Source organism: Mesoplodon densirostris, chromosome 8 (genome assembly GCF_025265405.1).
Source record: "Mesoplodon densirostris isolate mMesDen1 chromosome 8, mMesDen1 primary haplotype, whole genome shotgun sequence".
Taxonomy (NCBI): domain Eukaryota; kingdom Metazoa; phylum Chordata; class Mammalia; order Artiodactyla; family Ziphiidae; genus Mesoplodon; species Mesoplodon densirostris.
Window position 1 is genome coordinate 16,101,043 of NC_082668.1, and position 25,695 is coordinate 16,126,737.

The 25,695-nt window shown below is 38.2% G+C and overlaps 1 protein-coding gene across 1 annotated transcript in view; it reads left to right on the forward strand.

Moving 5' to 3' along the window:
- The window catches only part of FARSB (phenylalanyl-tRNA synthetase subunit beta), a 66,988-nt gene that overhangs the window by 19,046 nt on the left and 22,247 nt on the right, over nt 1-25,695 (forward strand). Inside the window, exons 8-15 of the mRNA XM_060106569.1 lie at nt 944-1,014; nt 2,503-2,564; nt 3,509-3,560; nt 5,089-5,150; nt 5,424-5,631; nt 6,148-6,228; nt 10,003-10,095; nt 13,965-14,082. Coding sequence (XP_059962552.1) covers nt 944-1,014; nt 2,503-2,564; nt 3,509-3,560; nt 5,089-5,150; nt 5,424-5,631; nt 6,148-6,228; nt 10,003-10,095; nt 13,965-14,082 — 747 coding nt within the window. The remainder of the gene's footprint in view (nt 1-943; nt 1,015-2,502; nt 2,565-3,508; nt 3,561-5,088; nt 5,151-5,423; nt 5,632-6,147; nt 6,229-10,002; nt 10,096-13,964; nt 14,083-25,695) is intronic.

The following is a 25,695-nucleotide window of genomic DNA, read 5'->3' on the forward strand; positions in this document are numbered from 1 at the left end:
GTTATTTCTTAAGCACCATAGGTTTTTTGCTGTTTCCCTCTTATTCTTTATCATTTCTGTGGAATTCTCAGTAGACTTGACTGAATCAATCAGATGACTCAATCTGAGAATCTCAGGTCTTTTGTGGATTTTATTGTAATAGTTCTTTTCATTCATTTTTCAATATTTTACTGGTGATTTTTGTGTAATTTTTAAATGTATACGTATTGATAAGTTTATTATAAATATTTTCTGGTGCTAGTCTCTGGATTCTGTTATATTCCTCCAAAGGGTGTTGATATTGTGGTTTTAGCAGGTAATTCATTTAGTTAAACTTAGAGTCAAATTTTGTCTGGCCTGCTGTTTTATAGTTAAATTAAAATTTTAAAACTGAATTTTACCCTCTTAACTCCTTTCTGAAGCTTTTGTTGAAGAAGCAACTTGAACATATTTACAAAATTTAGTGATGTCAGAGCCATAGATGTTTGCCCTTCTGGAGGTGAGAAGGGGGTTCAGTTGTCTCATGATGGGAAGGAGAATCATTTCCTCCTCACGATCTTGGCCTCTAGTACTTATAGTGGGCTTCGGAGTGAGCCAGATCCAAACCCAAATCTTAGCCTTGCCGCTTAATAGCTGCAATCATGTTCAGTGAGCTTAATCTCTGAATCTTAGTTGTCCTGCCTGCAGCCCTGTCATAGATCGTGGTGAAAATGAGATGAGACAACTTCTGTTAAGCACCTTACATATGGAATGCACTCATTAAAGCCTTGTTTTTATTTTATTTTTATTCTCCAGCTTATAATGGGAGCTTAGAATAAAAGTTGTATATCTCCTTACCTTACCTCTGAGGTGTCAGCTTATATTATGTTCTAAATTAAAATGTAGTTTCTGTTTTGTAGAGCTTTTTCGTGCACTTTTATTTCTGAAACATTGTTTTGTCATTATTGTTTTGTGTTTGTTGTAGGAAATCATTCCAAAATAACAGTAAATACTAGAAATATATTTATTGAATGCACAGGGACTGACTTTACTAAGGTAAATACAACTTTTTTTCTATTTTTGTACTGTCAGGGTAGATTTTTACTTCTGGGCCAAGACCATGTGGCTAAACTTTAAAATATGTTTATTTTGTAGGCGGGGACATACTTTAGCCATTTAGAAAATTAGGAAGATGTAGCTATTCTGTACTTTGGTTAAGGTGCTTTCATTCAGTTGACAAATGTTTCGTGAGCACCTACTGTCTTTCCAGTGCCATGAATTTAATAATGAGTTACATGTTCTTGACTTCAAGGAACTTGTCATCTTGTGAGAATTAGCCAATTACATTACTGTAAAACAGAGAATGGGCTATACATTGTAATGCCATCTGTATAAAGTGTTCATCTTAGTTGGCTTAGTTTGAATGCTAACTAACTTCATACCTTTGTGTACTTGATAAAAAAAATTAAAACCAACTGGCAATCAAGTTTTATTTAGCAAATTGATAAAGGGTTTGTACACACAAAGGTGTCTAGAATATGTAGAATACTAATCGTTCAGTCACTTTTCGTCCCTATATATTAGATTGGATTGTTACGAAAGCTTTTTTTTATGTCATATTTTTTCTTTACAAATGTTAAGTAAGCCATAGAGTGAGGTGGCAGTTAAGCACATTAAGAAAGGTAAACTTGAATGGCAGAAGGCTGGAGTATAGAAGCAGGGCAGATAAATGGCATTCACATACGTCTTGCAGGATTGGAGATCCTTGTAAGATAGTTCATTTATAACTCTTATATACCATATGTGCCTGCAGAAATATTGTCAGGGTAATAATATAGCTTTTCTTGTTAAAAACTTTTTTTAAATTTGCATATTAGGAGACCTTGGATGTCTTTTCTGAAGCTTGTAAATGAATAAAGTATATATAAAAGCAAAGCATGTATCCCAATAAGGTTACTGTATTTTTTCTTTTAATTAAAAAAAAAAATTAACAAATCTATATGGCCTTCACTGTGTACCAGGCATCGCTCTATGTGTTTTATACACACACACATTCATACTCTTAATCCTTATATTAACCAAATGAGGTAGGAACTTTTATTATCTCTACTTAACAAACAAACAAAGGTACAAAGACAGTAATTAAGTAACATGCGCAAAATCAGACTGCTAGTAAGTGCTTGGGCCAGGAGTCTGGCATCTGGCTGCAGAAACTTATGAGCCTGAAAAGGTTTACTGCCATAGTTAGCCATCTGTCTTTCTTGAAATTTGCTCAGCCCAAGGGAGGGGGTGGGGAAATAGATGATTTGTCTCAGTCATGGATTGTAACTGTCAGAGAACCGCATAAATGCAGAACACCTGAAGATAAGGTCAGGGCCTCTCAAGCTCAAGAGTTTTTACTCCACTTCTTTCTTTAAAATTTATATATACAGATACAGTTTTAGATGTTTGGAGACTAAATTATATTAAATATTAATTCATTTCCAGCTGATGGAAGAAAGTATATTTATGGGTTACCATAATATTTGTTTTTTTCCTTTGCAGGCAAAAATAGTTCTTGATATCATTGTCACCACGTTCAGTGAATATTGTGAGAATCAATTTACGTAAGTTCATTCGACATCTTTATCGATGATGGCCTGTTGTTCTGAAGTCAGAGCACTAAGGCCTTGTGCTTAATATAAAGATGAAATATGTGGTTCCTGTAACTAGAAGATATAATCTCTTTGGGGAGCTAAGACATGAACAAATAATATATAAAGTAAAAAGTGATAAGTACCTTAAAAAGTTTCCGTGATGTTCTGGCCGTTTGTAAGGGCAAGTTACTGCTCGCTGGGGCAATCTGGGTAGACCTCATGGAGGCAATGAAATTTAAGCTGTATTTAAGGATTTGAGACTGAACATGGAGAAACAGCAGAAGGAACAGCTAAACAAAGATAGAGAATCATATATAAGAGTGAAGCATGTATCCTGTGTATACTTATAAGACTACTGTATTTGTTCCAAAGCTAATTTTTTATTTAAAAAATTGCTTATCAAAACTATATGGCCCTTACTGTGTACTAGCATCATAGTTTATTCTAGAGTATTATAATTCAAAATAAATGTATAACTGTAGAAAGCATGACTGACATTGTATGGGCAGTGTTGGTTATTTTTTTAAATTGATTTGCATTTTAGTGGTTGTGTCAGTCAGCTTTCATTGTGTAACAGCGTGACCGTGGTAAAGCCTGGAATGTGTGTGTCAGTATTGGCAAGGTGTTCATCAAGGATGCATGCTTTGCAGGACTGGGAGATAAACTTATCAAGTGGGTGCTGCCTGAAGAGACATGGGAGCCACAGGAAATGGAATAGTCATGTTGTGTATGGGAGGATTAATCCAGACAGCCGTGTTGGAATGTGAATAGATTGAGTGTGTTGAGGCTGCAGTTGTAGACCAAGTGAAAGTTTTGTTAACCACACACATTTTTAGAATTTATGGCCCTTTTTTCCCCTTAAGTTTTATTGTATTTATATTTAATTTTATTTCTGGCTTTATTTTTGTTTTCAGGGTTGAAGCAGCTGAGGTAGTTTTTCCTAATGGAAAATTACATACCTTTCCAGTGAGTATAGAAGAAGTGACTTGATGATGATGATGACTTTGACAGCAGCAGTAACATTAATAATAATAGCTATAGAGTGCTTTTGGTCTTTCTATCTGTGCATCCACCCACCTACATGCCAGGCACTATACTGTATGTATTACATGGATTTAATCCTCACATTAACCCTATGAGGGTGGTTGCTATCATTAGGCCCTTGACCTTGAGATGTTAAATAGCTTGCCTATTACTATTCAGTGGTGGAGCTAGGATTTAAGCCCAGACAGTCCCAACCTACTACATTAATACCACAGCATTATATGGCCATAATTCCTGTGGTTTATTTCCTTATTAACTAGGTACCTAGGTAATTTATAGTTTCACCCCTTTTAAGGTTAGTCAGCCCTCCAAACCACTGGACCGCCAGGGAAGTCCCAATAGCAGTTTTTTTTTTTAAATTGATTTTAGTTGCTGTTGTCAGTTAGCTTTTGTTATGTAACAAACCACCCCAAGGTTTACTAACTTCAAACAATGATCGTTTGTTTATATCATGATTCTGGGGGTCAGCTGGGTAGTTCTGGTCAGGACTGGCTGGGCTGATCTCTGCTAGGCTCCAGCTGGTTGGTAGGCTAGCAGCTGGATGACCTGGGATGGCCTCACTGACATGTCTGCGTCTTGGCAATGAGGTGAACAGGTCAAGTGCCTCTCATCCAGCAGGCTAGCTTGGGCTTCTTTACATGGTGGTGGCCGCACTCAGGTGATAATGATGCTTCTGCTCTGAGAATTGCATTTTGAATAGCAAGCCCATTGTCCTTACCTGAGTCCACACAGGTTTTTAAATTTATGGCCTTTTTGCTAGTGGCGGTTACAATTTTGAGAGTAATTTTGTGATAAGAAATACTCATAGGTATGTTTCCAACATTGCTGAAAAGCCTGGATTTTATGTGTGTTTGTTCCTATCTCACATGGTAGAGTTACGTACTGTTTGAAGGAGAGTGAGTACTAATTCATGAGATGCTCCCAGCCTGACTGTCTCCTGGAGCAGATTGATAGCTAGGACTGGGTCATAGTTGCTTTTCCCCAACTGAAAAAAATGGTAGGAAAGGAATGAGTTGATAACACTCTTAGATTTAGTATGATGGATAGTACAGTATGGCACATGAATTATTCTTCCTTGGTCATAAACACCTACTTGCATGAGGTGAAATTGAAAATCTTCAGCAGGGTTTGTAAGCATTTTAGAAATGATGTAATGCACTAGTGTTTTGCTGAAGAGAATGGTGATTGACCAAGTAAAAGAGAAAAATGTTTGGCATTTTATAATATTTCCAAGCAGTTCCAGTTGTCTAGCAAGTAGAATGTTCATATATGAATATAATGTAGCAAATAATGTCCTGAAGCGCCCTGAGTTTATTTTTGATATCTGGTTCTAATGACAACTTCTTGGGAGGGTAATGAAACCACAACAATAATGAATTGCATTAGAAAGAGGCTAATGCTGTGTCTGGCAGGACTGATTTCAGCTTCTCACACTCTTTTTCTCTCTAAGGAACTGGCTTATCGAAAGGAGATGGTGAGAGCTGATCTAATTAACAAAAAAGTTGGGATCAGGTATGCTCTGAAAACTTCATTTATTTCTTTACTGTTGAAGAGAATTCAAGAATGAAGTACACATATGACTACTTAATTTTCCCTGAGGAAATGCTTGGAGAGAATTTTGATATCCCTTCAGAGTAATAAGTGACAATAGAACATTAGTTAGGATGTCTGGTGTCTATTGGAATTCACAAAGACAGGTTTCAGGTAGTAGCATATTTTAAAACAAAATATAAACATGTTTTAAATAATCCAGTGAAGTTTATGGTTTGTATGTTCCTATTTCAGAGAAACTCCAGAAAATCTTGCCAAGCTTCTGACCAGGATGTGTTTAAAGTCAGAAGTCATAGGCGATGGGAATCAGATTGAAATTGAAATCCCTCCGACCAGAGCTGACATTATCCACGCCTGTGATATCATAGAAGATGCAGCTATTGCTTATGGATATAACAACATTCAGATGACTCTCCCGAAAACATACACCATAGCTAATCAAGTAAGGTTGCACCTTAAATAAACATTCCTTATTGTTAGAAACTGATTATTGAATGCCAGGAAGGCTTTGAGAAAAACAGAACATAGGAATTAAGCAGTACTGGCCATGCTCTGCTCTGAGAGGCATTTGCTGTGGAGAGGATGCAAAACAGATGCCCGATTGATTAGAGTACGTTGAAAACCTGTGATGACTAGTTCTTTGAAGAAAGACAGGTTTCGAGTTTGGAGCCCTTTTTGCATCTCTAAGTAGGAAATTCGTTTTCTGATCCTGGGCCTGAAGGCAGAAGTGGTGTGTGGGAGAGGTAGAAGCGGGGGGTTTGTATGTCTGGGTAGGAGTGTTGGGGTAGTGAGGTGATGGGGAGAGGTCTGTGTGGTGGGGAAATGGTGGGCCGAGCAGCATATTAGGATGGAAGGGTGGTTTCCTTTAAGTGACAAGTTTTCTATAAATCTCTCTTTTTTATTCTGATTTTAAAAAAGTGGGAAATGTTATTGAGGTGAAATAATTTCTTCCCCCCAGTTTCCCCTAAATAAACTGACAGAACTCCTGAGACACGACATGGCAGCTGCTGGATTCACTGAGGCACTTACCTTTGCTCTGGTATGTTGTACATGCTTTTTGTGCCCTGCTGATTGTTTTCTTTTAATCTCCGAATTACTTGTTCTGTGATTCCTTATATGAATTTATAAAAAGTGATAAAGAACACTTTGTTACCTGAGATTGTGTAATTTCTGGTAAAGAAATGAAGATTTCTTTTTTTTAGTCACAGAAAAGCACAAAGGACTAAATTTTAGAGTTTCATGTAATTGTTGAGGGTTCACAATGAAGTTCGTAACCAAATTTACTAAGTTAGAATTTTTAGTCTTAATTTGGTTGTGGCTGTACCCACTAGATGCCGCCCTGGTTAAGGGCTTGTGGACTGCTCCACGTTAAGCCTGTTTCTTTGTCTTTGAACATGTTCACAGACATTTGCTTTGAGTTGAAAAGCTGACATGAAAGGCCTAAGTCAGGAAATGAGTTTTATTACAAAATCAGACAGAAATCTCCCTCCCCCAGCAGATCGAGCATTTGAAGATATCGAAATGTGTCTGCAATTTGTAGTTTCTTTCTCTCTCTTGCTGAGCTGTGCTCTGGTGCCCACAGTGTACTTCTTGACTATTCAAGTCCGTTTCAGCTTAACGATGTAAGGCAAAACCCAAAACAGCTAGGAAAGCTCCCCCCAACGCAATTCCAGCTCTAAACGTCTCACTCTTTTAAGGTGTTTACAGAAGGCAGTGGTGGGAATCACGACCAGTGCACAGAGGGCTGGTGAGGAGATGTAGCCTCTCTCTACGTCACTTTATTGAGCCTTTGTAATTCACAGAATGTTCTTATTGGAAGGGACCTTCCAGATCTAGTTCAACACCTTCCTTTTGCTTTTTTTTCTTTAATATTTTTTTAATTAATTTTATTTTATTTATTTTTGGTTGCATTGGGTCTTCTTTGCTGCGAACGGGCTCTCTCTAGTTGTGGCGAGCGGGGGCTGCTCTTCGTTGCGGTGCGTGGACTTCTCATTGTGGTGGCTTCTCTTGTTGTGGAGCACGGGCTCTAGGCGTGCGGGCTTCAGTTGTTGTGGCACATGGGCTCAGTAGTGTGGCTCTCAGGCTCTAGAGCGCAGGCTTGGTAGTTGTGGTGCACGGGCTTAGTTGCTCCGCAGCATGTGGGATCTTCCTGGACCAGGGCTCGAACCCGTGTCCCATGCATTGGTAGGCGGATTCTTAACCACTGCACCACCAGGGAAGTCCCAACACCTTCCTTTTTCTGGTTTAGAAATCTTTTATTCAACAACATTTATGGAACATCTGTTATATGCCAGGCACTGTACCAGTGAGGAAGCCCCGGAGGCTGAGAGAGGATAAGTACCCAGCAAAGTTTACACAGACAGCAGGAGAACCATGACCAGAATCTGGCCTTTTGACTTCTTGAGGAGTGCTTTTCTGTTATGTCAGACTGAATGCTAGGTTTGAGGACCATGTCATTCATACATAGACCACATATGCATATGCAGTCAGGAGCAGCAGTGATTTCATGTGAACTGATGTACAAAAAATAGCACAAGGAAATGTATTCTGTTTTTCTAGAAATGTATTCTATTTTTTATAATTAAGTGGCAAAGGAATTGATTTTGTAACTGTGTAGCCCCACGCATCTAAGGGGGAGCACGTTCTCTGCCTCCTGACAAGTAGCTACTCTGCAGAGAGAGTTTGTCTTCCACAAAGGGCTTTACGTACATGATTCCATCTCTCAGTGCAGCCCTGTGAAGTAGGTGTTTCTGTCTTACACAGCAGTTAATTGAGGTAACTTGTCCCACTTCGCGCAGCCAGTTGGCTGTAGACCAGAGATTCCAGCACAGGTCTGTCTGTACCCCAGGCCTGTGACTGAACTGTCCCACCACGAGTGCCAGAAACAGTCTGTTCAGTTGCCCAAGGTCACTTCAACACTTTATCACAGTGGGGCGGGGCAGGGCGGGGGGTCAGAATTAGGTGCTAGAGAGTTTCAGATTTGTAGTAACAGTTTTCCTATAGGAATTTCAACATGAAAGGTATTTATAAAGTTACATACTTTCTAAGCAAACCTAAACATCACTGAGCCTTATATCTAGTTTTGCACAAGAGTAACGGCCCTTCTCTTCCTAAAACCCAGCCCTTGACTTCGCAGGTGTAAGTAATTCACATCATCATCATGATTTTTGCTGTATCTGCATACCAGTTGTAATATTTTCATTTAAATTAGCTCACTTTTAAAACTAAAAACCTACTTCAGCCTTATTTAAGAATAATATTTGTAAATATTATGGGCTTCGTTTACTTATTCTATTTTTTATAACAAGTAAATGTGTTTATTTAAAATAAACACATAAATGTTAACACTTATAAACATTTCATCCTGTATACCAGCTACTGCCACTTCAGGATACCTGATTTAAATTGCTTCTTACCTCTATCCCTTATGGTCCATCATCATGATAAAGTGCAAGGTCATTCAGATACCTAGCTGTGTAGCTATGTGTCTGTGGGCCCTTTTTCTTTGATACAGACAGTACTAGTTCTGTTTGAGAATAGATCGCATCATGTAAATTGCATTTCCTAATTGGTCACATTATGTCTAAATCTTGTTATTAAAACTCCTCCATGTTATGGAGGAAAAAATGGTTATTTCCAGCATGCCTGCTGCCATTCTCCACTGCTGCAGCTATGGCGATGCAGGGAGCTCTTTGCTGCTGTGCCTGGTTGTGTCTTCAGAATCCTTCCTGAAAGAGCAAGGCAGAAGTTGTTAGAACTGGCATTGGCATCTAAACCCATTCTTTTTTTCTAAGTGAAATACAGACCACTAGTCCTGAGGACAGTTTTCTATTTTCCAACCTAATGTTGGAAAATAGAAAAGAGTAACTGATGGTACATCAGTTTTCATGTTAAGTTTTAAACTCTTACAAACGTTAACATTAATATATGTGATAATTGTTTATTCTTAATAATGACATTAATTATCATCATTAATATTTTTTGATCACTTAGTTTGCGACAGGTATTGTATTTGCTTTATCTCATAGTCATTAAATAAAGACTTGCTGTATCTCATAGTCATTGAGTTTTATTTTCAGAATTCTGCCTACCATCCTGGTTTTTGAGGATGACAGGCATCTTTCTCTTTTTGGTGGGTGAGTGCTTAGGAGTTTGCTCATTACCCAGAGCTTTATCAAGCACATCTGCATGGAAGTTAAGGGACATAGTTGAGGCCACGTGAATTCTGCTCTTAGTTCCACCATCCTGTCACAAGTCAGTACAGATTTTGCAGAGGTTACAATAGTAGTCAAAACAGAAAGTCATATGAGCACCAAGGAGGGAGAGAGAATTTCTGACTGGAGTCATTAGGGTTATTATTATGGAAGTGGTGCAAGAGATGTCTTTTAAGTAGAATCTTTCAGGGGGCGGGGTGGCAGCAAGTCGGGCAGGCAGGGCATTTCAGGTGAAGGTAGGGAAAAGTGTACAGTTCAGGGAATGAGTAGGGGATTGTAGGAGACTCGACTGGTGAGGTCAGTGGGAGGCTAGCTTAGGGGGGCCCAAGTACAGGTTATACCAGCAGCTCCATGTGAAAAATGCACTTGAGCTCTGCATCATGGTTAGAACTCATTGTAAGAGAATTATTAATGTTAAATTGCATCTGCTGTGGACCTGAATTTAATTGATATATGTTTATTCTCAGCTTATTCTTAGCTTACTTTATATAATCTACATTGCCATGAGGCCATCAAAAGTTGTTACAGAATTAAATACTTTTTTATATTGGATTTAGTCATTGCTTTTCCATATTGATCTATTTTTGTGTATTTCTTAGTGCTCCCAAGAAGATATTGCTGATAAACTGGGTTTGGATATCTCTGCAACAAAGGCAGTCCTCATAAGTAATCCTAAAACAGCTGAATTTCAGGTAAGAGTTTTAAGTAGTTAAGAATCTGGGTAAAAACTGAGAGGCAGTACATGAGTTATGAAAAGTCTCTTCAGTTATTTTATCTCAAATGGCAAAATCATAGAGCTTCTTTAGAATTTCTTCTTGGATAGGTTTATATTTGGTTCTTACATACATTGCTGACAAAAATTCTTTAAATATTTTATAGTCTTTTCTTGATTAACCTTATAGGTGGTTCTTACTTGCTTTGTGCTACCTATACCTAGCCCAGCCTTTCTTGTCTGAACTTTCCATTTCACAATTGATTTTTTTTTAATACTATTTTCAGGTTTCATCTCTTTTCTATCCGTTTGTAATAAGTGAAACTACACCTGTTCCCAGTACCTCCATTAAGTCTTTTACTTTGAAATAAGTCGTTATGCCAGTTCTGGACTATGCTGACTGTGCCTTTCATTGTAATTGTCTAGTTTATTGGCAGTTTCATGTGGAGGTTAGGAATATTTAAATGAGAATGATACTCCCTTAATAGTAAACATTAAGTGATTTACATGATAGATTCGGACCTTAACTATAAAAAGAGAGCATTTCAAAGTTATAATATCTGCTTATTAATGACTGAATCGTCTTATCTCTTTCATATAATAAGCTCATTCTATTTTCCATGTATTTGCATTTCAGTGTTTTTTTAAACAGGCTTTAGAGAAGATCATGTCTTCTAGAATCAAGGGGAATCTTAGAATTGGAAGGAAATGCTTTTCAGAAAGTTAATTATAAAATAATACATGAACTTTGATTTGAGATAGTTTCTTTGGATCTTGGTTTTCACTTTTGTAAAAGTAGTGTCTGGATTAGTTATAAAAATTCTAAAAGTTCTAAAAATGTTCAGATTTAGATTTTTTAAAGTTAGATTTAATGTATAGAGCTACATACTAATGTGGCAGATTAGAGCTAGACTAAAGAACTAATTGCTAATAATATGCATCAAATACATAAATTCTTTCTCCATATTCAGTGTCAGAACTTTGAAGAATCTTTACGCTAGTTTAGAAGGATTGTGATAATTTTTATATTTTGATTTCTGATGCCCACTAGCTTTTCTAAGACGTCTGAGGTGTTCTCTTTAATAAGAGATGTTCAAATTCATTTGGATAGAGAAAATTTTCAGTAAGTCTTAATGGATTTTTTTTTCTTTTTTTTTGCGATACGTGGGCCTCTCACTGTTGTGGCCTCTCCCGTCGCGGAGCACAGGCTCCAGATGCGCAGGCTCAGCGGCCATGGCTCACGGGCCTAGCCGCTGTGCGGCATGTGGGATCCTCCTGGACCGGAGCACGAACCCGTGTCCCCTGCATCGGCAGGCGGACTCTCAACCACTGCACCACCAGGGAAGCCCTTAATGGATTTTTATTTGAGTTTTTTCCAAGTGTTTCTTTTTCTCCCAGTTTTATTTCTCAAGCTTGATAGATTTCTTACAATGTGGTAATGTTATGTCCTTTAGGGTTTACATTGTATCTATTTTATATAAGTGGAAGGAAAACAAATCAGAAACACATTAAATGTCACTCTAAATAGCTGTGGCTCAGCACACGTAAGACTCAATATTTCTGCATTAAATACTACCTAAGAGGTGAGAGTCTGTCTTTTAGATTTGACAGATTCTCTATTTTACTCCTCCTTTATGAACAGATACGTCCTACCATTACCAATGTGGCTAACAGGTTTATATTTATTTATGGTTAAAATAAGTGTAAGTTGTTCATGGTTTTGTATCTCAATTTGTTGTCTAAGCTTATTCTTTCTTTTGCATAATTCTTAACTTTGGGCTATTTTATGGTAGTAGTTATACTAGAGAATGGATGAAATAAGAGAAATGTTATTTACTGAAGTATGTAAAATATTACTATAATTATTATAAACATAATTACAGAAAATTACCATATCCCCCTAAATTAGCAATAGTATTCCTTAATATCCTCAAATATCCAATTAGTGTTCAAATTTTCTCAGGTGTCTTTTTTCAAATAGTTTATTTGATTTGGGGTTCAAATGAGGTTCATTCATTAAAGTTGATTGATGTGCTTCTTAAGTCTTTTAATCCACAGGTTGCTCCTCCAACCATTCATCTCTTTCCCTCTCTCCCCCTCCCCCTTTCACTTTGTGGAAGAAACTGGGTCACTTATCCTGTAGAGTTCTCACATTTAGGATTTTGCTGACTATATTCCTGTGGTCCCCTATATTTTCAGTAAATTGGAGCTAGATCTAGGAGCTTGATCTTATTCAGGTTTAATTTTTTGTGTTGCTGTGAGTTTTTAAGTAAATAAATCTTATCTATAACATAAAGTGAAAAAAAACCCTAAAAAAGTCATCTACAAAAGTGGCTTATTTCCATTCTAATAAGTTAAGCTTTCTTTAAACATTGTAGTTTTGTTTTGTGAATGGTTTGGACACTTTCTCTCTGGTTGGGAAAGTGACCCATATTTCAGAAAGCACTGAGTTGAAGGTTAATAGCAGCTTTCTGGTAGAGTGAATATAGTAGGAAAGGTGTTCTCTCTTTTTTTTAAAAAAAATATTTATTTATTTATTTGGCTGCTCTGGGTCTTAGTTGCTGCAGGTGGGCTCCTTAGTTGCAGCATATGGGCTCCTTAGTTGTGGCTCCTGGGCTCCTTAGTTGTGGCATGCGAACTCTTAGTTGTGGCATGCATGTGGGAGCTAGTTCCCTGACCAGGGATTGAACCCGGGCCCCCTGCATTGGGAGCATGGAGTCTTATCCACTGCGCCACCAGGGAGGTCCCTGTGTTCTCTTCTTTCCTCAACACAATCTAGCAAGTCCTTTTAAGGACTTACTGTTACATGTGCAGGATCTAAGAGGGGCTGTTGTTTTAGCCAGGGTGGGCAGGGCAGGCCCATGTAGGACCATGTAGACCTTTGAGCAGAGACCTGAAGGAAGTAAGATAGCTACATACAAATCTAGAGGAAGAATGTATGAGGCAGAGGAAAGAACACGTGGAGGCCTGGGATGGGATCCTGATGGCTGCGTGTGGCTGGAGCACACGCAGTATGCCAGGCGGAGTAGCGGGCGTCGGGGTTGGAGAGGGGGCTAGGGCCAGATTCACATAAAGCCCCATGTAGGGCATGGGTTTTATTCAAAATCTGATGCAAGTCCATTGGACGTTTTTGAGCAGGAGAGTTCCATGATCTGATTTAGGTGTTAAAGGGTCACTCTGTGGGGAGAATAATAGATCATAAGGTGGCAAAGTAGAAGCAGAGAAATCATCCTAGGAAGCTCATGCAGAGTCTGGGCAAAAGATAATGGTGTTGGAGTCTGACTGCAGATGTAATACCGTCGCTCATAAAACCCTTCTGGTAACATGATGTGTTGAAAGCTAACATATCTCATACAGCTTAGAATGAGAAATTTATTTCACAGACAAAAGCAGGGGAAGTTTTGCCCTTTTTTTTTTTTAAGAATTGGAATGTGTATTTGTATTTCTTACGAATATTAAGAATGAAATAACTATACGTTTTCCTATTTGTTTTGGCTACTAAGCTGAAAACTGCCCATAGCAGCTGTGTGGTTTTTTAGTGCCTACGTATTTGTGTTCTGTTTTTCTCATTGTCCTGGTATTTTAATTGCATTTACATTTTTTCCCTGGTCCTAGTTTTTTAAAATTTGGTTGATTCATGTTAAAACTGTTTAAATATTTGTATTTCTTGTAATTTACTTCAATTACTTTGTGAAATGAAACAGGATATGAAGTACTGGAATTAAAAATTAAAAATGACTTGGATGTTTAGGCATTGCATTTTCCAAAAGTGTCTTCCTGTGAGACCATGATTAACCAAGTATGTCTGGTTCCTATTTGGTCAGTGCAATTTCATGTCTTCTCCTGTAGGTGGCACGCACTACCCTGCTTCCTGGCCTCCTAAAGACCATAGCTGCGAATCGGAAGATGCCCCTTCCTCTGAAACTGTTTGAAATCTCTGACATTGTAATAAAAGATTCTAGCAGAGGTAAGAATGAGTCACCTTTGATTTGTATACTTAAAGCATTTTTTATTATGAAAACTTCAACGGTATATAAAAATAGAGGAAATAATGTAATTACTCCTGTGATTCCAGCACCCACCTTCAAGAGTTATCAACTCACACATGGCCAGACTTCTTTCATCTATACTCCAACCCACTTCCTCGTATTTGTTTAGTATAAGTCTTAGACATCACATCATTTTATCAACAAACACTTTAGTTTGTATTTATGAAAGGTACGGGCGACCACTATTTTTTTTAATAATCCAATGCCATTATTATATCTTATCATCAAATATCCAGCTAGTGTTTGAATTTTCCCAATTATTTCATAAGTTTAATTTTCATGACTGATTTATGTGAATCAATCCAAGCAAGGGCCAGATATTTGATTGCAATATCTCTTACTTTTAATGGAAAGCAAATTTTAACAGAGAATTTAATAATATTTATGAAGAACCCTATTAAAACCTCAACTTGAAAAGCACTATGGAGTATTTCTTTTTTTATTATGTCATGTGATTTATATGCATATCATTTTGACGTACTTGATACCTTACTATTCTAGTTTAACAGTGATTGTTCATACTACTGTTGTACCAGTGATTGTAAATGTGTTTTACCATTTTTTGCTTCTTTTGAGGATGGTCTGGACTTGTTAGTACAGCAAGTTGCTTTGTCTAATATTTGGAATGTAGCTGTTATTTAATACATTACGTATTTAGTAAGTCCTTAAACATGATTGCCAAGAAAGCCTGTCTCGTTCAAACTTTTCCATGTCTTCAACTTATGTAAGTCCGAATGACTGTTCGAGCTGCATATGTGGTATCTCTTGGTGAGCAGTGCCCTCAAATGACTAAATTACTGGCAGTATTTCTTTGATTCCCTGGATTTAACAGTTGAAGTCCTAGCAGTATTTATTCAGTCTTACTCCAGACTCTGCAGAATTCAGAATGTGTTCTTTTGAATCAGTTGACAAAAGAGGGGGCCTTTTCCTCAGTTTCTCCTGAAGAGGACAACATGGCGTCATTCTAACTACTAGAAAGTAGCCAAGAACTATTGACTGTAAATCGGCCTGTCTTAGGAAATAGATTCTATAAAGGTACCCTGTGGACTGTCCATTGCAAACCTTTCAGCCTAGGCTGGATTCCATGTGCTCCCAGTATGCAGCCTGTCTTCAGTTAACAGTGTCACCTTGCATTTCTATGCTGCTTTTTGCTTCCCCCCCCCAAATTTTTTAAGGTACTTTTTCTTTTTTGATTGTTAAAACATCTCTTGGAGGCAAATGGGACAAAATATTGTCCCCATTTAATATACTGGAAAATTAAGACAGAAAAGTGGTAATTTGCTCAAGGCTGCATAAAATAAGGGACTTAGAGCTAGGGCCAGAATTTTGGTCTCAGTGCTTATATCCTTAGAGAATAAAAGTTCTATGTAGAATTTTCCTTGGGTGATAAATCTGCTGTAATAGAAATCAGAAGACATTTTCAGTGCCAGCTGCAAATAGTTTTGAGGGTTCTTATACATCAAATCATCCACTGGTATAGATAACTGAGAATTCGTTGTAATTCCAATGTCAGGTTTTTCTATTAACTTTGACTTGTTACCTTTCATCCTAGTTCTTTGAGTTTTATGTTGTTTTGATCCTTGGTGATCCTTTCATATTTCTAAATATAGGATTAGGTTAATTACTCGAGATTTCCTCAAAAGTCCTGTAATACTGTTTCAGCAATAGGACTCTTCCCTAATTGCAAAGGCTCCCTGCAGGGCCGGGCATGCTCACAAGCAGGCAGCTCAGAGCCTGGACGGTGAGGGTGAGGCGCGAGCTGCGGTCCCCACAGTTGCCCCAGGGAAGGTTTCGCTGTAGGCATGGAACACCACTTTACTGTATTGCAGTCCTGGGTAGAGGTGCCTTTGCTGGTTTTCTTTTCCTCTGTGTTTCTTGGGAAGGCCCATGATTGAGGTTGAAAGAGAGCTATTCTTAAATACAAGTGCTATAGGCCATCATTTAACAAATCACCCTGGTGATAGTTCCAGAAACCCCATCCATATACTTTTTAATTCAAAGATTTGTTTTTCTGCTACACTTTGTTTCATCAGGAAGAGTAGTTCTTATCTCTGTAGCAAACCTCTTTTATACCTGATTTTAGTTGTGATTATTCTGCTCTGTTTTCCCCATCAATCCGTTTTTAACTGATAATACTTTTGCCTGTTGTCTTACACCATCATGGTTTATTGTTCTTCTTTGAAATTTTCTGTCATATCAACGGGATTTGAGGAGTAGAGGCGGTAGAGGCACTCAGTAAGTCTACCATCTTGAAAACATAGGTTTGCTTTAGTTTACGTGGAGTGTGTTTCCTGTTTAGGTAGGCCTGGATTTTATTTCATAACAGAAGAAGCTTTTCTGATGGATTATTCTAAGTATGGACCTGTGGTCTCCCTGCCTGTCATCTGGTGTACAGAGAGGACTCTGCAGGAGAGGCAGCCCAGCACCGCGGTTCCATGAGCGACTCTGCAGCCAGAGCGCCTGCGTTTGAGTCATGGTTCTGCCATTTACCAGCTGCTTAACTTTGGACAATTTATTTAATTCCTTGGTGCCTCAGTTTCTTCATCTGTACAGTGGGAATAATGATAGCACTTATTTCAGTAGGCTTGTAAAAATTAAATGTATTTTGAAAAGTTCCAGCCACGTAATAAGCACCGTTTGGTGTTTGCTCTGACTTTCAGCATATTAGCAATCCCTAAGGCCCAATACCTAGCTTCTTGGTCTCTGGAAATTTTCTTTGAGAATTAAATGAAAAACCTTTGCTGGCCATTAAAGGGTTAATATCACCTTGCTAAGGCACTTGGGGCTCATTTCTATCCTAACTTTGAACTTAATTGGTTTTTCTTCTGTTGTGCACTATTTTTTTTTTTTTTTTTTTTTTTTTTTTAGGAAAAGAAAACCAAAACATACTAATGTGGGAATTTACTTAAGAAAGTAGGAGTGTTGGGGTTTTTTTTATTTATTTATTTTTTATTTTGGCTGTGTTAGGTCTTCGTTGCTGTGCGTGGGCTTTCTCTGGTTGTGGCAAGTGGGGGCTACTCTTCGTTGTGCGCGGGCTTCTCATTGTGGTAGCTTCTCGTTGCGGAGCATGGGCTCTAGGCGCACGGGCTTCAGTAGTTGTGGCACGCGGGCTCAGTAGTTGTGGTGCATGGGCTTAGTTGCTCTGTGGCATGTGGGATCTTCCCGGACCAGGGCTCGAACCTGTGTCCCCTGCATTGGCAGGCGGATTCTTTTTTTTTTTTTTTAATATATTTTTTTTATTAGTTTCTGCTTTATAACAAAGTGAATCAGTCATACATATACATCTGTTCCCACATCCCTTCCCTCATGCATCTCCCTCCCTCCCACCCTCCCCATCCCACCCCTCCAGGCGGTCACAAAGCACCGAGCTGATCTCCCTGTGCTCTGCGGCTGCTTCCCACTATCTACCTTACGTTTGGTGGTGTATATATGTCCATGCCTCTCTTTCGCTTTGTCACAGCTTACCCTTCCCCCTCCCCATATCCTCAAGTCCATTCTCAAGTAGGTCTGTGTCTTTATTCCCGTTTTACCCCTAGGTTCTTCATGACATTTTTTTTAAAAAATTCCATATATATGTGTTAGCATACGGTATTTGTCTTTCTCTTTCTGACTTACTTCACTCTGTACGACAGACTCTAGGTCTATCCACCTCATTACAAATAGCTCAGTTTCGTTCCTTTTTATGGCTGAGTAATATTCCATTGTATATATGTGCCACATCTTCTTTACCCATTCATCCGATGATGGACACTTAGGTTGTTTCCATCTCCGGGCTATTGTGAATAGAGCTGCAATGAACATTTTGGTACATGTCTCTTTTTGAATTATGGTTTTCTCAGGGTATATGCCTAGTAGTGGGATTGCTGGGTCATATGGTAGTTCTATTTGTAGTTTTTTAAGGAACCTCCATACTGTTCTCCATAGTGGCTGTACCAATTCACATTCCCACCAGCAGTGCAAGAGTGTTCCCTTTTCTCCACACCCTCTCCAGCATTTATTGTTTCTAGATTTTTTGATGATGGCCATTCTGACTGGTGTGAGATGATATCTCATTGTAGTTTTGATTTGCATTTCTCTAATGATTAATGATGTTGAGCATTCTTTCATGTGTTTGTTGGCAGTCTGTATATCTTCTTTGGAGAAATGTGGCAGGTGGATTCTTAACCACTGCGCCACCAGGGAAGTCCAGGAATGTTTTTTGAGCAATTCATCACCCACTTCTTTTCAGTGAATTGAGCGTATATGTTTTTACCGTCTCTCAAACCAGGAACCATTTTTCTGTTGGATTTGCAGTAGCCATTTCCTCCTAAATAATGAAACAATTTTGAAGAAAAAAAAAATCTAGACCATCAAAAGTGAAATGACAGAGCAGTTTTTTAGGGACTATGAAAATGTCCCAAATTTTCACTAGTGAGGGCAGTACTCGAACTGCTGGTTTTAAAAGGGGTGGAGATGTATGGCAAGACAGTCTCATTTGTTGTACTGGGAGGAAGTATCTTTTAGTTCCTTTTCTTTGCCAGGGGCTGCTTGGAACATGAGAGAAAAAGTTGCCAAGGGAGTGTACAAGGTGCCCTGATAGCACAGAGAAGGGAGTGACAGCTGCCACTAACTTGTTTCGTAGCATTAAGGAAAACCCAACACTCTCAGCCTCATGGTTTTGTGTAGGCAAGTGTATCTTCCAAAATGGAAATGGAAGAGGAATCTGTATTGGATTTCAATATGCCTTCCACAAATTCTGTCTGACTTGCGTTCCTGTAAGAGTAGACAAAAAGTCTCCTAGCCCGTGTTTTTGTGCTTGACCTTATCGGACAGTTTCTTAAGCTAATGTGGACTTTCTATCTGGCCATCCATGTCATGAGGCTGTCAGGCTGCCCGGTGAGGGACTCAGGCACCCTCCTCAAGTATGAGGATTTCCACTCTGAGCCAGACACAGTCCTGTTCTTAGAGGCTGAGCCAGTCACTGCATTTATTGAATTGTAAGATCTGAAGTTGCTGCAACATTTTAAAAAATTAGTCATGACTCGAGGGACAAAGCTGATTTATCCCTTTTGTTGGGCAGAGTGGCAGTGTCTTTGGAACGAGAAGTTGAATGCAGACTCTGCTGTGGGGTAAATTTTCAGCTTTATTATAGCAGGGAAGTCCAGTAGAGGCTGTACGGAAGCTATCAGATCGGGCTGCTGTGTGAGTAACTGGTTGGTTTCAGTTGTTATGTTTGTCTTTTCACTGTGGAGGAGAAACTATCAACAAAATAGTAAAAAATTACTTCAGAGGAGCAGTTGTGAATTTCTAATCTTCATGCCCAGAAATGCAAGTATATTTTGCAAAGTCCAGCCTTCTGGCTTTTTATTAAACGCAGATTGAATTCTGCCATCACAGTTTATTCCACAGTGGTCACTGAAGCTGCCAGGATGCCTAAAAGCTCACAAAAATGGCGGGAGAAAGTGCATCATGGGGTTGAATCTGAGTTTAAAAGGAATGATAGCCTAAGAAGGAAGACTTACTTTGGCTTCATAAGGCAAGTATATAGGGTATTTTAAATTTAGCATGATACAGTCATCCAGTTGTCAGTTTGACATTTATCGGTGGAGAACCCCGATAATCATACTGCCCCTTAGTTTTAACTACTGCATTTTAATAATTTTAAAACTGCTGGTTTTCAATAATTATTGTATTGCTCAGGTTGTTCCTGCGTCTCCAGAGCGTTGCTGCAGCCCTGGAACAAGCCACCTTTCCTCTGTCCCCCAAATTGCTGCTTAAATAGTTGCTAAAATTTCTCATTCTCCCTGAAACTTTTCTAAATCTGAAAGATCTACTTCTTACCTTGCCTAGTTTGGATATGGAAATCTAGAATTTTTTTAAAACTTTTAAATTTAAAGTTAATTTTTTTTAACTTTAGTATATTTAAGATTCTTGTTCTTTTCTCCTCCTGGCACCGTGGCCACATAGAACAGCTAATTCACTGTTCTTTTATGATTTGGTTTGTTCCTCCGTTTGCTGTCGGTTTATACCTTTCATGTATCTCTCTTATTTTGTAACCTGCTAAACTCTAGGGGCCCAGTCTTCGTAGTTTTTTTGTATAATTTTTTGCTTGATAAAAAGCTCAATGAAAGCATTTTCATTATGAGCTTGTAAAATACTTCAGCTCTGAGAAATGGTCCATTAATTCTGCAGCCATTAAATAATGGAAGATTATCTCACATCCACATGTGGAATGTGGCTTTCTGAAGAGAGCTTATGTCATCAGTCTAGATTAGTTTAATTTTACTACTTCATATTTTTGGCATGTAGAATTTCCAATTAATAATCCAAAAAATATGGGTGTAAGGAACATTGACATTAACAGTATTTGAAGTAGCATCATTCACATATGTGATGGCATCGTAACTGTGTGAATACCATCATTTTGAATATAGAAAGTTATTTTAGTACGTTTGGTTCACATAGTTAAGATCTGCTAACGTGAGTATAATGTGCTCTGTCATGCATTGAATATCGTACTTTTTTAATAGATAAAAATCCATTCCAGGTTTATGTTAACGAAATAAAAGCCAACCCACAAGGATGTAACCTTTTCCTTCATGCATTGAGAAAGTCATAGATTTTTCCTCACATTTGTTTCTTGGCTTTCAGCATTATTTAAAAGAAGAAAAGTCTTTACCTCAGTGCCATAATATAGAAGTGTTTTAAGGAAAATTGTTCTTAGGTTTTATTATGTTTGTTTTTAAAATTGAAAATGTATTTGTAATATCTTTAAGAACTTTCACAAATATGTATTAAGAGTAATTCTGTTGTTTTCACATTAAAAAAAAAAAATACACATATCCAACTTCTCCCAAATCCTACTCTTAGAATTAGTTGCCAGACATTCTATGCATATGCAACCGTATGTTTTACATTTCTCTATATAGCCACAGATACAGGTAAATTCTTTTTAGTGTTTACACAAATAGGATTATGCTTTTTCTGTCTTCTGTACTTTTTCCCTATGAACACATTCTGTCCACCTCATTCTTTTTAATGGCTGCATAGTATCTCATTATATGGAGATACTGTAATTTATTGACTCAACTATTATGACGACTGTTTAGATTGTTACCAGGTTTTTGCTAAAATATGTCTATTGTAATGAATATCCTTGTACCCTTATACAAATATGTGTTTTTAGAAATTGAATTGGTCAGTCCATAGGTACGCATATTAAATGTTTGGCTACCTTGTCAAATTCTCTTCTAAAAAGGATTTTTTACAAATTTGCAGTCCTACCAAGAGTGTGTAAAGGTTCCTGTTCTCCCATATTAGATCTAATTTTTTAAAGTCTGTGTCTTGACAGGATTCTTATAGCTTTTGTGAATCATTAGGCCTACTCTGAATTTCTTCTGAAGATAAGTAAAATTTGTAATATAAGCTATACTAGTCTCATGGGTACCAATGTTAAAGAAATTTGTTAGATGGAATAGACTAAAAATCAAGGTGATTTTTTCATTTTCTGAACTTGGCCAGGCTATTATTCTCAAGCTCAGTATCAGCCACCAATTGCCCTGGGAGCTCTGTTGGTTTCCCAGTAGGCTTTCTCCTAGCATCTTTTTTTTCTTTTTTAAAATTTATTTACTTTATTTTTGGCTGCGTTGGGTCTTTTTTGCTGCATGCAGTCTTTTCTCTAGTTGCGGCGAGCGGGGGCTACTCTTCATTTCAGTGTGTGGGCTTCTCATTGCAGTGGCTTCTCTTGTTGTGGAGCACAGGCTCTAGGCACGTGGGCTTCAGTAGTTGCAGCACGCAGGCTCAGTAGTTGTGGCTCACGGGCTCTAGAGCGCTGGCTCAGTAGTTGTGGTGCACGGGCTTAGTTGCTCCGCGGCATGTGGGATCTTCCTGGACCAGGGCTCGAACCCGTGTCTCCTGCACTGGCAGGTGGATTCTTAACCACTGTGCCACCAGGGAAGTCCTCTCCTAGCATCTTCATTTGGGCTTCTCGGTGAATGTGAGAATAGAGATGGAAAGCTTCTCTTGAAGACTCTTATCCTTTTGCATTCTGTGCCACTTACGATAACATTGCCTAACACCCCTAATTTGCTTTTAATCATTGGTACTTTGGTGAGAGAGAATCTACACTAAGCAGAAGGCTGTTTGAAAAATTTGAGTTGTATGTGATAGTCATTTACTAAGGGACATCACATATCACTTTTTTTCCTTTTTTCTTCTTTTATAAAATCACTTGGCGTGTTCTTTCAGCTTCCAGAATCGTAGCCAGCCACCCCTTCTCTGGGTGGTTTACATCAGCCTCTCCGGGCAGTACTTTGAAGTCTGTGAAAGACACTGGTAATTTAGGCTGACATACTTGGCAGGCCTGTTTAAAAAGCAGAATTGTTTGATGGCATGACACAAGAGGTCTGTTAACTGAGTTATAAAGAACTGAGGCATTTCCAACAAACCCTAGTTTTGACATGAAATTTAAATAGTTCTTATTTTGCGGCATGCAGTCAGTGAACTTCCTGTGATGTAATATGGTCTCTCAGTGCAAAATACTAGGAAGTGGGAATTTTATTATGCCTAGCAGTTTCTCCAAGGAGAAATTCTGCGTGGAACTGAGTATGTGTTTATTTTCTCTTTTAATTCAATCCAGCTAATTCAGAGGGAATGTCTTAGCAAGATGTGAGGAAGCAAGTCTAGAGGGAATGGTAGCACTTGGAAGAGATGTGAAAAACCAGCCAATCAGTGGTGGGAGCTGGGAGGGGGCACCTAAATAACATATTTAATCTAATTCTTATGGTGGGTTTAGTATAAAGCCCTAAAAGTCAGTGGCCTTTCCTTAAAATACTGCAAAATTGAGTTTAAAAATATATAGCTCATTATTGTATATGCGTGTGCTGTAAACATCCTGAAACCTTTCTTGAATGGAGTATAATTTTTTTAAGTCCTGTATTTTTTATTGTAACTTTATTATTCTGATCATCAAAATCACTTAATTTTTTTTTTAATTCTAAGTCTTTAAACCAGATGTTGCTCCTCTTATCAGAACGGCAAGTTTTACATAATTTGGAGATCAGGACAGAAGTATTCCAAGGCAAAGGTTACCAAAACAGAGCTTCCAGTTTGTGTTGCTAAGCTCTCTGAATGATGGCATTACTGTTGGACTCTTCTCTCACAGCAAAAATGGGACTACAAAGTGGTTTCAATACGTGTCTGTGTGTTAAAGTGGAAGCATGTGACACCAACAAATGGGTACCACATGGCAGAGATACCCAGGAGCAAGTCTGTAATATGAAAGGGATAAATTAGTTTTGTTTCATTTCATTTTTTTCCCTTCAAGGGAAGGGGGGTGGGGAGAGGGGTTGAGCAGGGAGGGAGAGGGAGAGGAGGGGGAGAGGAGGGGAGTGTGTGTGTGTGTGTGTGTGTGTGTGTGTGTGTGTGTGTGTGTGTGTGTGTGTGTGTGTGTGTGTGTGTGTGTGTTCCTACAGAGCAATCAGGCCCCTCATTTTAGTTAATGCATGTGGTTGATTTAGTGACGTTTGATGCCTGCCTGGTTTTAATATTAATCTTTATTCTGACACCTCCGATTATAGCTTTTAGGTACCACATTACTTTATTCTTGCACATGGAAATGATGGAGAGTGACAGTGGCACAGTACTCACTTTCCGACACCAGCTGGCTCTTGTGCTGACTTAGAATGTGGCCACTGTCTTGTCCTGGCCTTGTTTAATGATTTTTTTGTGTATGCTTAGCTTCCTTTCCAGGCTTTATTCATTTATTCAGAAAATAATTGTTGAGGGTTTAGTCTGGGCAGGCTGTATGCTGGCTTTGACCTCTACCCTCTAGGGATACCTAGAGTGGAGTGCTTTGAACATAGTGGGTGCTAAGAAATGTTACATGGCAAGAACAGTTATTTCTCTATGTATGTTCACTCCAAAGTTTAATTCAGAATGTACTTCCCATGAGTTACAATACTGTTGATGGCTAGAAACTTTAGTTAACTGACTTCTTAAAATAATTTATTTCAGTTGCTTGACTACAATTCTTAAATATGAAAACTTTTGAAAATGAAAACATCTGTGTATCATATCAAAAACATTTCAAGAATGCACATCTTTGACTATACTAATATATTCATACATAAGCTTGCCCTTATATTGTTTATTTTCATCTAAATCCTTTAGAGATTTAGAGATCTCATCTAAATCCTATAGAGATTTAGAGATTTCTACTGTATAGTAGAGAGGGCATGGATTTTAGAGTTAGACAGGCCTGGTCAAATCCTGGTTTTGTAACTTATTAGCTGTGTAATTAATTACAGTTATCTCCAGGCAGTTAGCTTGACTTTGGGCAAAACCTTTCTGAACTTTTGTTTCCCCATCTTATTTTCCCTATCCACCTTATAGGTACAATAAAACCTAGCTTACATGAGTATCTTGAGAATTAAGATGACAGATAGGTTGATAGAAAGATACTAAGTTCTGGATACTAAGTTTCCCTTTCCTTTTACCCCATTTATTGGCTAACTTTTATATTACTAGCAGTAAAATACAGTGTTTTAAAATACTCATTTGTTTATTTGGATATCTGGAAGGCAAAAGACATTCTATATTTTGTGCAAATTATAGTATGGGAATAAGTCTGTGGAAGAACTTTTGCTCAGTACATGCTAATATGAAGCAGCTTTTTACTTTCAGTTTGTTCTCCCAGATAGACATTAGTTTGTTCTTTCTCTTTTCCTGATTTGAATGGCAAAACGAAGCCAACATTCATTTATTGTTTGTGTAGAGCAGTGGTCTCCTCCAGAATTTATTAAGAGGCCACAAGTGTATCTACCTGTTAAAAAGTTAAATGATCTCCACTGAATTTGAGTCTGTCTTTATATGCTATGCATTTCTTTCTTTTAAAAATGAGTTTTACTAAAAATAGAACTACCGTACGACCCAGCAATCGCACTACTGGGCATATACCCTGAGAAAACCATAATTCAAAAAAGAGTCATGTACCACAATGTTCATTGCAGCACTATTTACAATAACCAGGACATGGAAGCAACCTAAATGTCCATCGATAGATGAATGGATAAAGAAGATGTGGTACATATATACAATGGAATATTATTCAGCCATAAAAAGAAACGAAATTAAGTTATTTGTAGTGAGGTGGATGGATTTAGAGTCTGTCATACAGAGTGAAGTAAGTCAGAAAGAGAAAAACAAATACCGTATGCTAACACATATATATGGAATCTCAAAAAAAAAATGGTTCTGACTAACCTAGGGGCAGGACAGGAATAAAGATGCAGATGTAGAGAATGGTCTTGAGGACCCAGGGAGGGGGAAGGGTAAGCTGGGACGAAGTGAGAGAGTGGCATGGACATATATACACTACCAAATGTAAAATAGATAGCTAGTGGGAAGTAGCCGCATAGCACAGGGAGATCAGTTCGGTGCTTTGTGACCACCTAGAGGGGTGGGATAGGGAGGGTGGGAGGGAGATGCAAGAGGGAGGAGATATGGGGATATATGTATGCATATGGCTGATTCACTTTGTTATACAGCAGAAA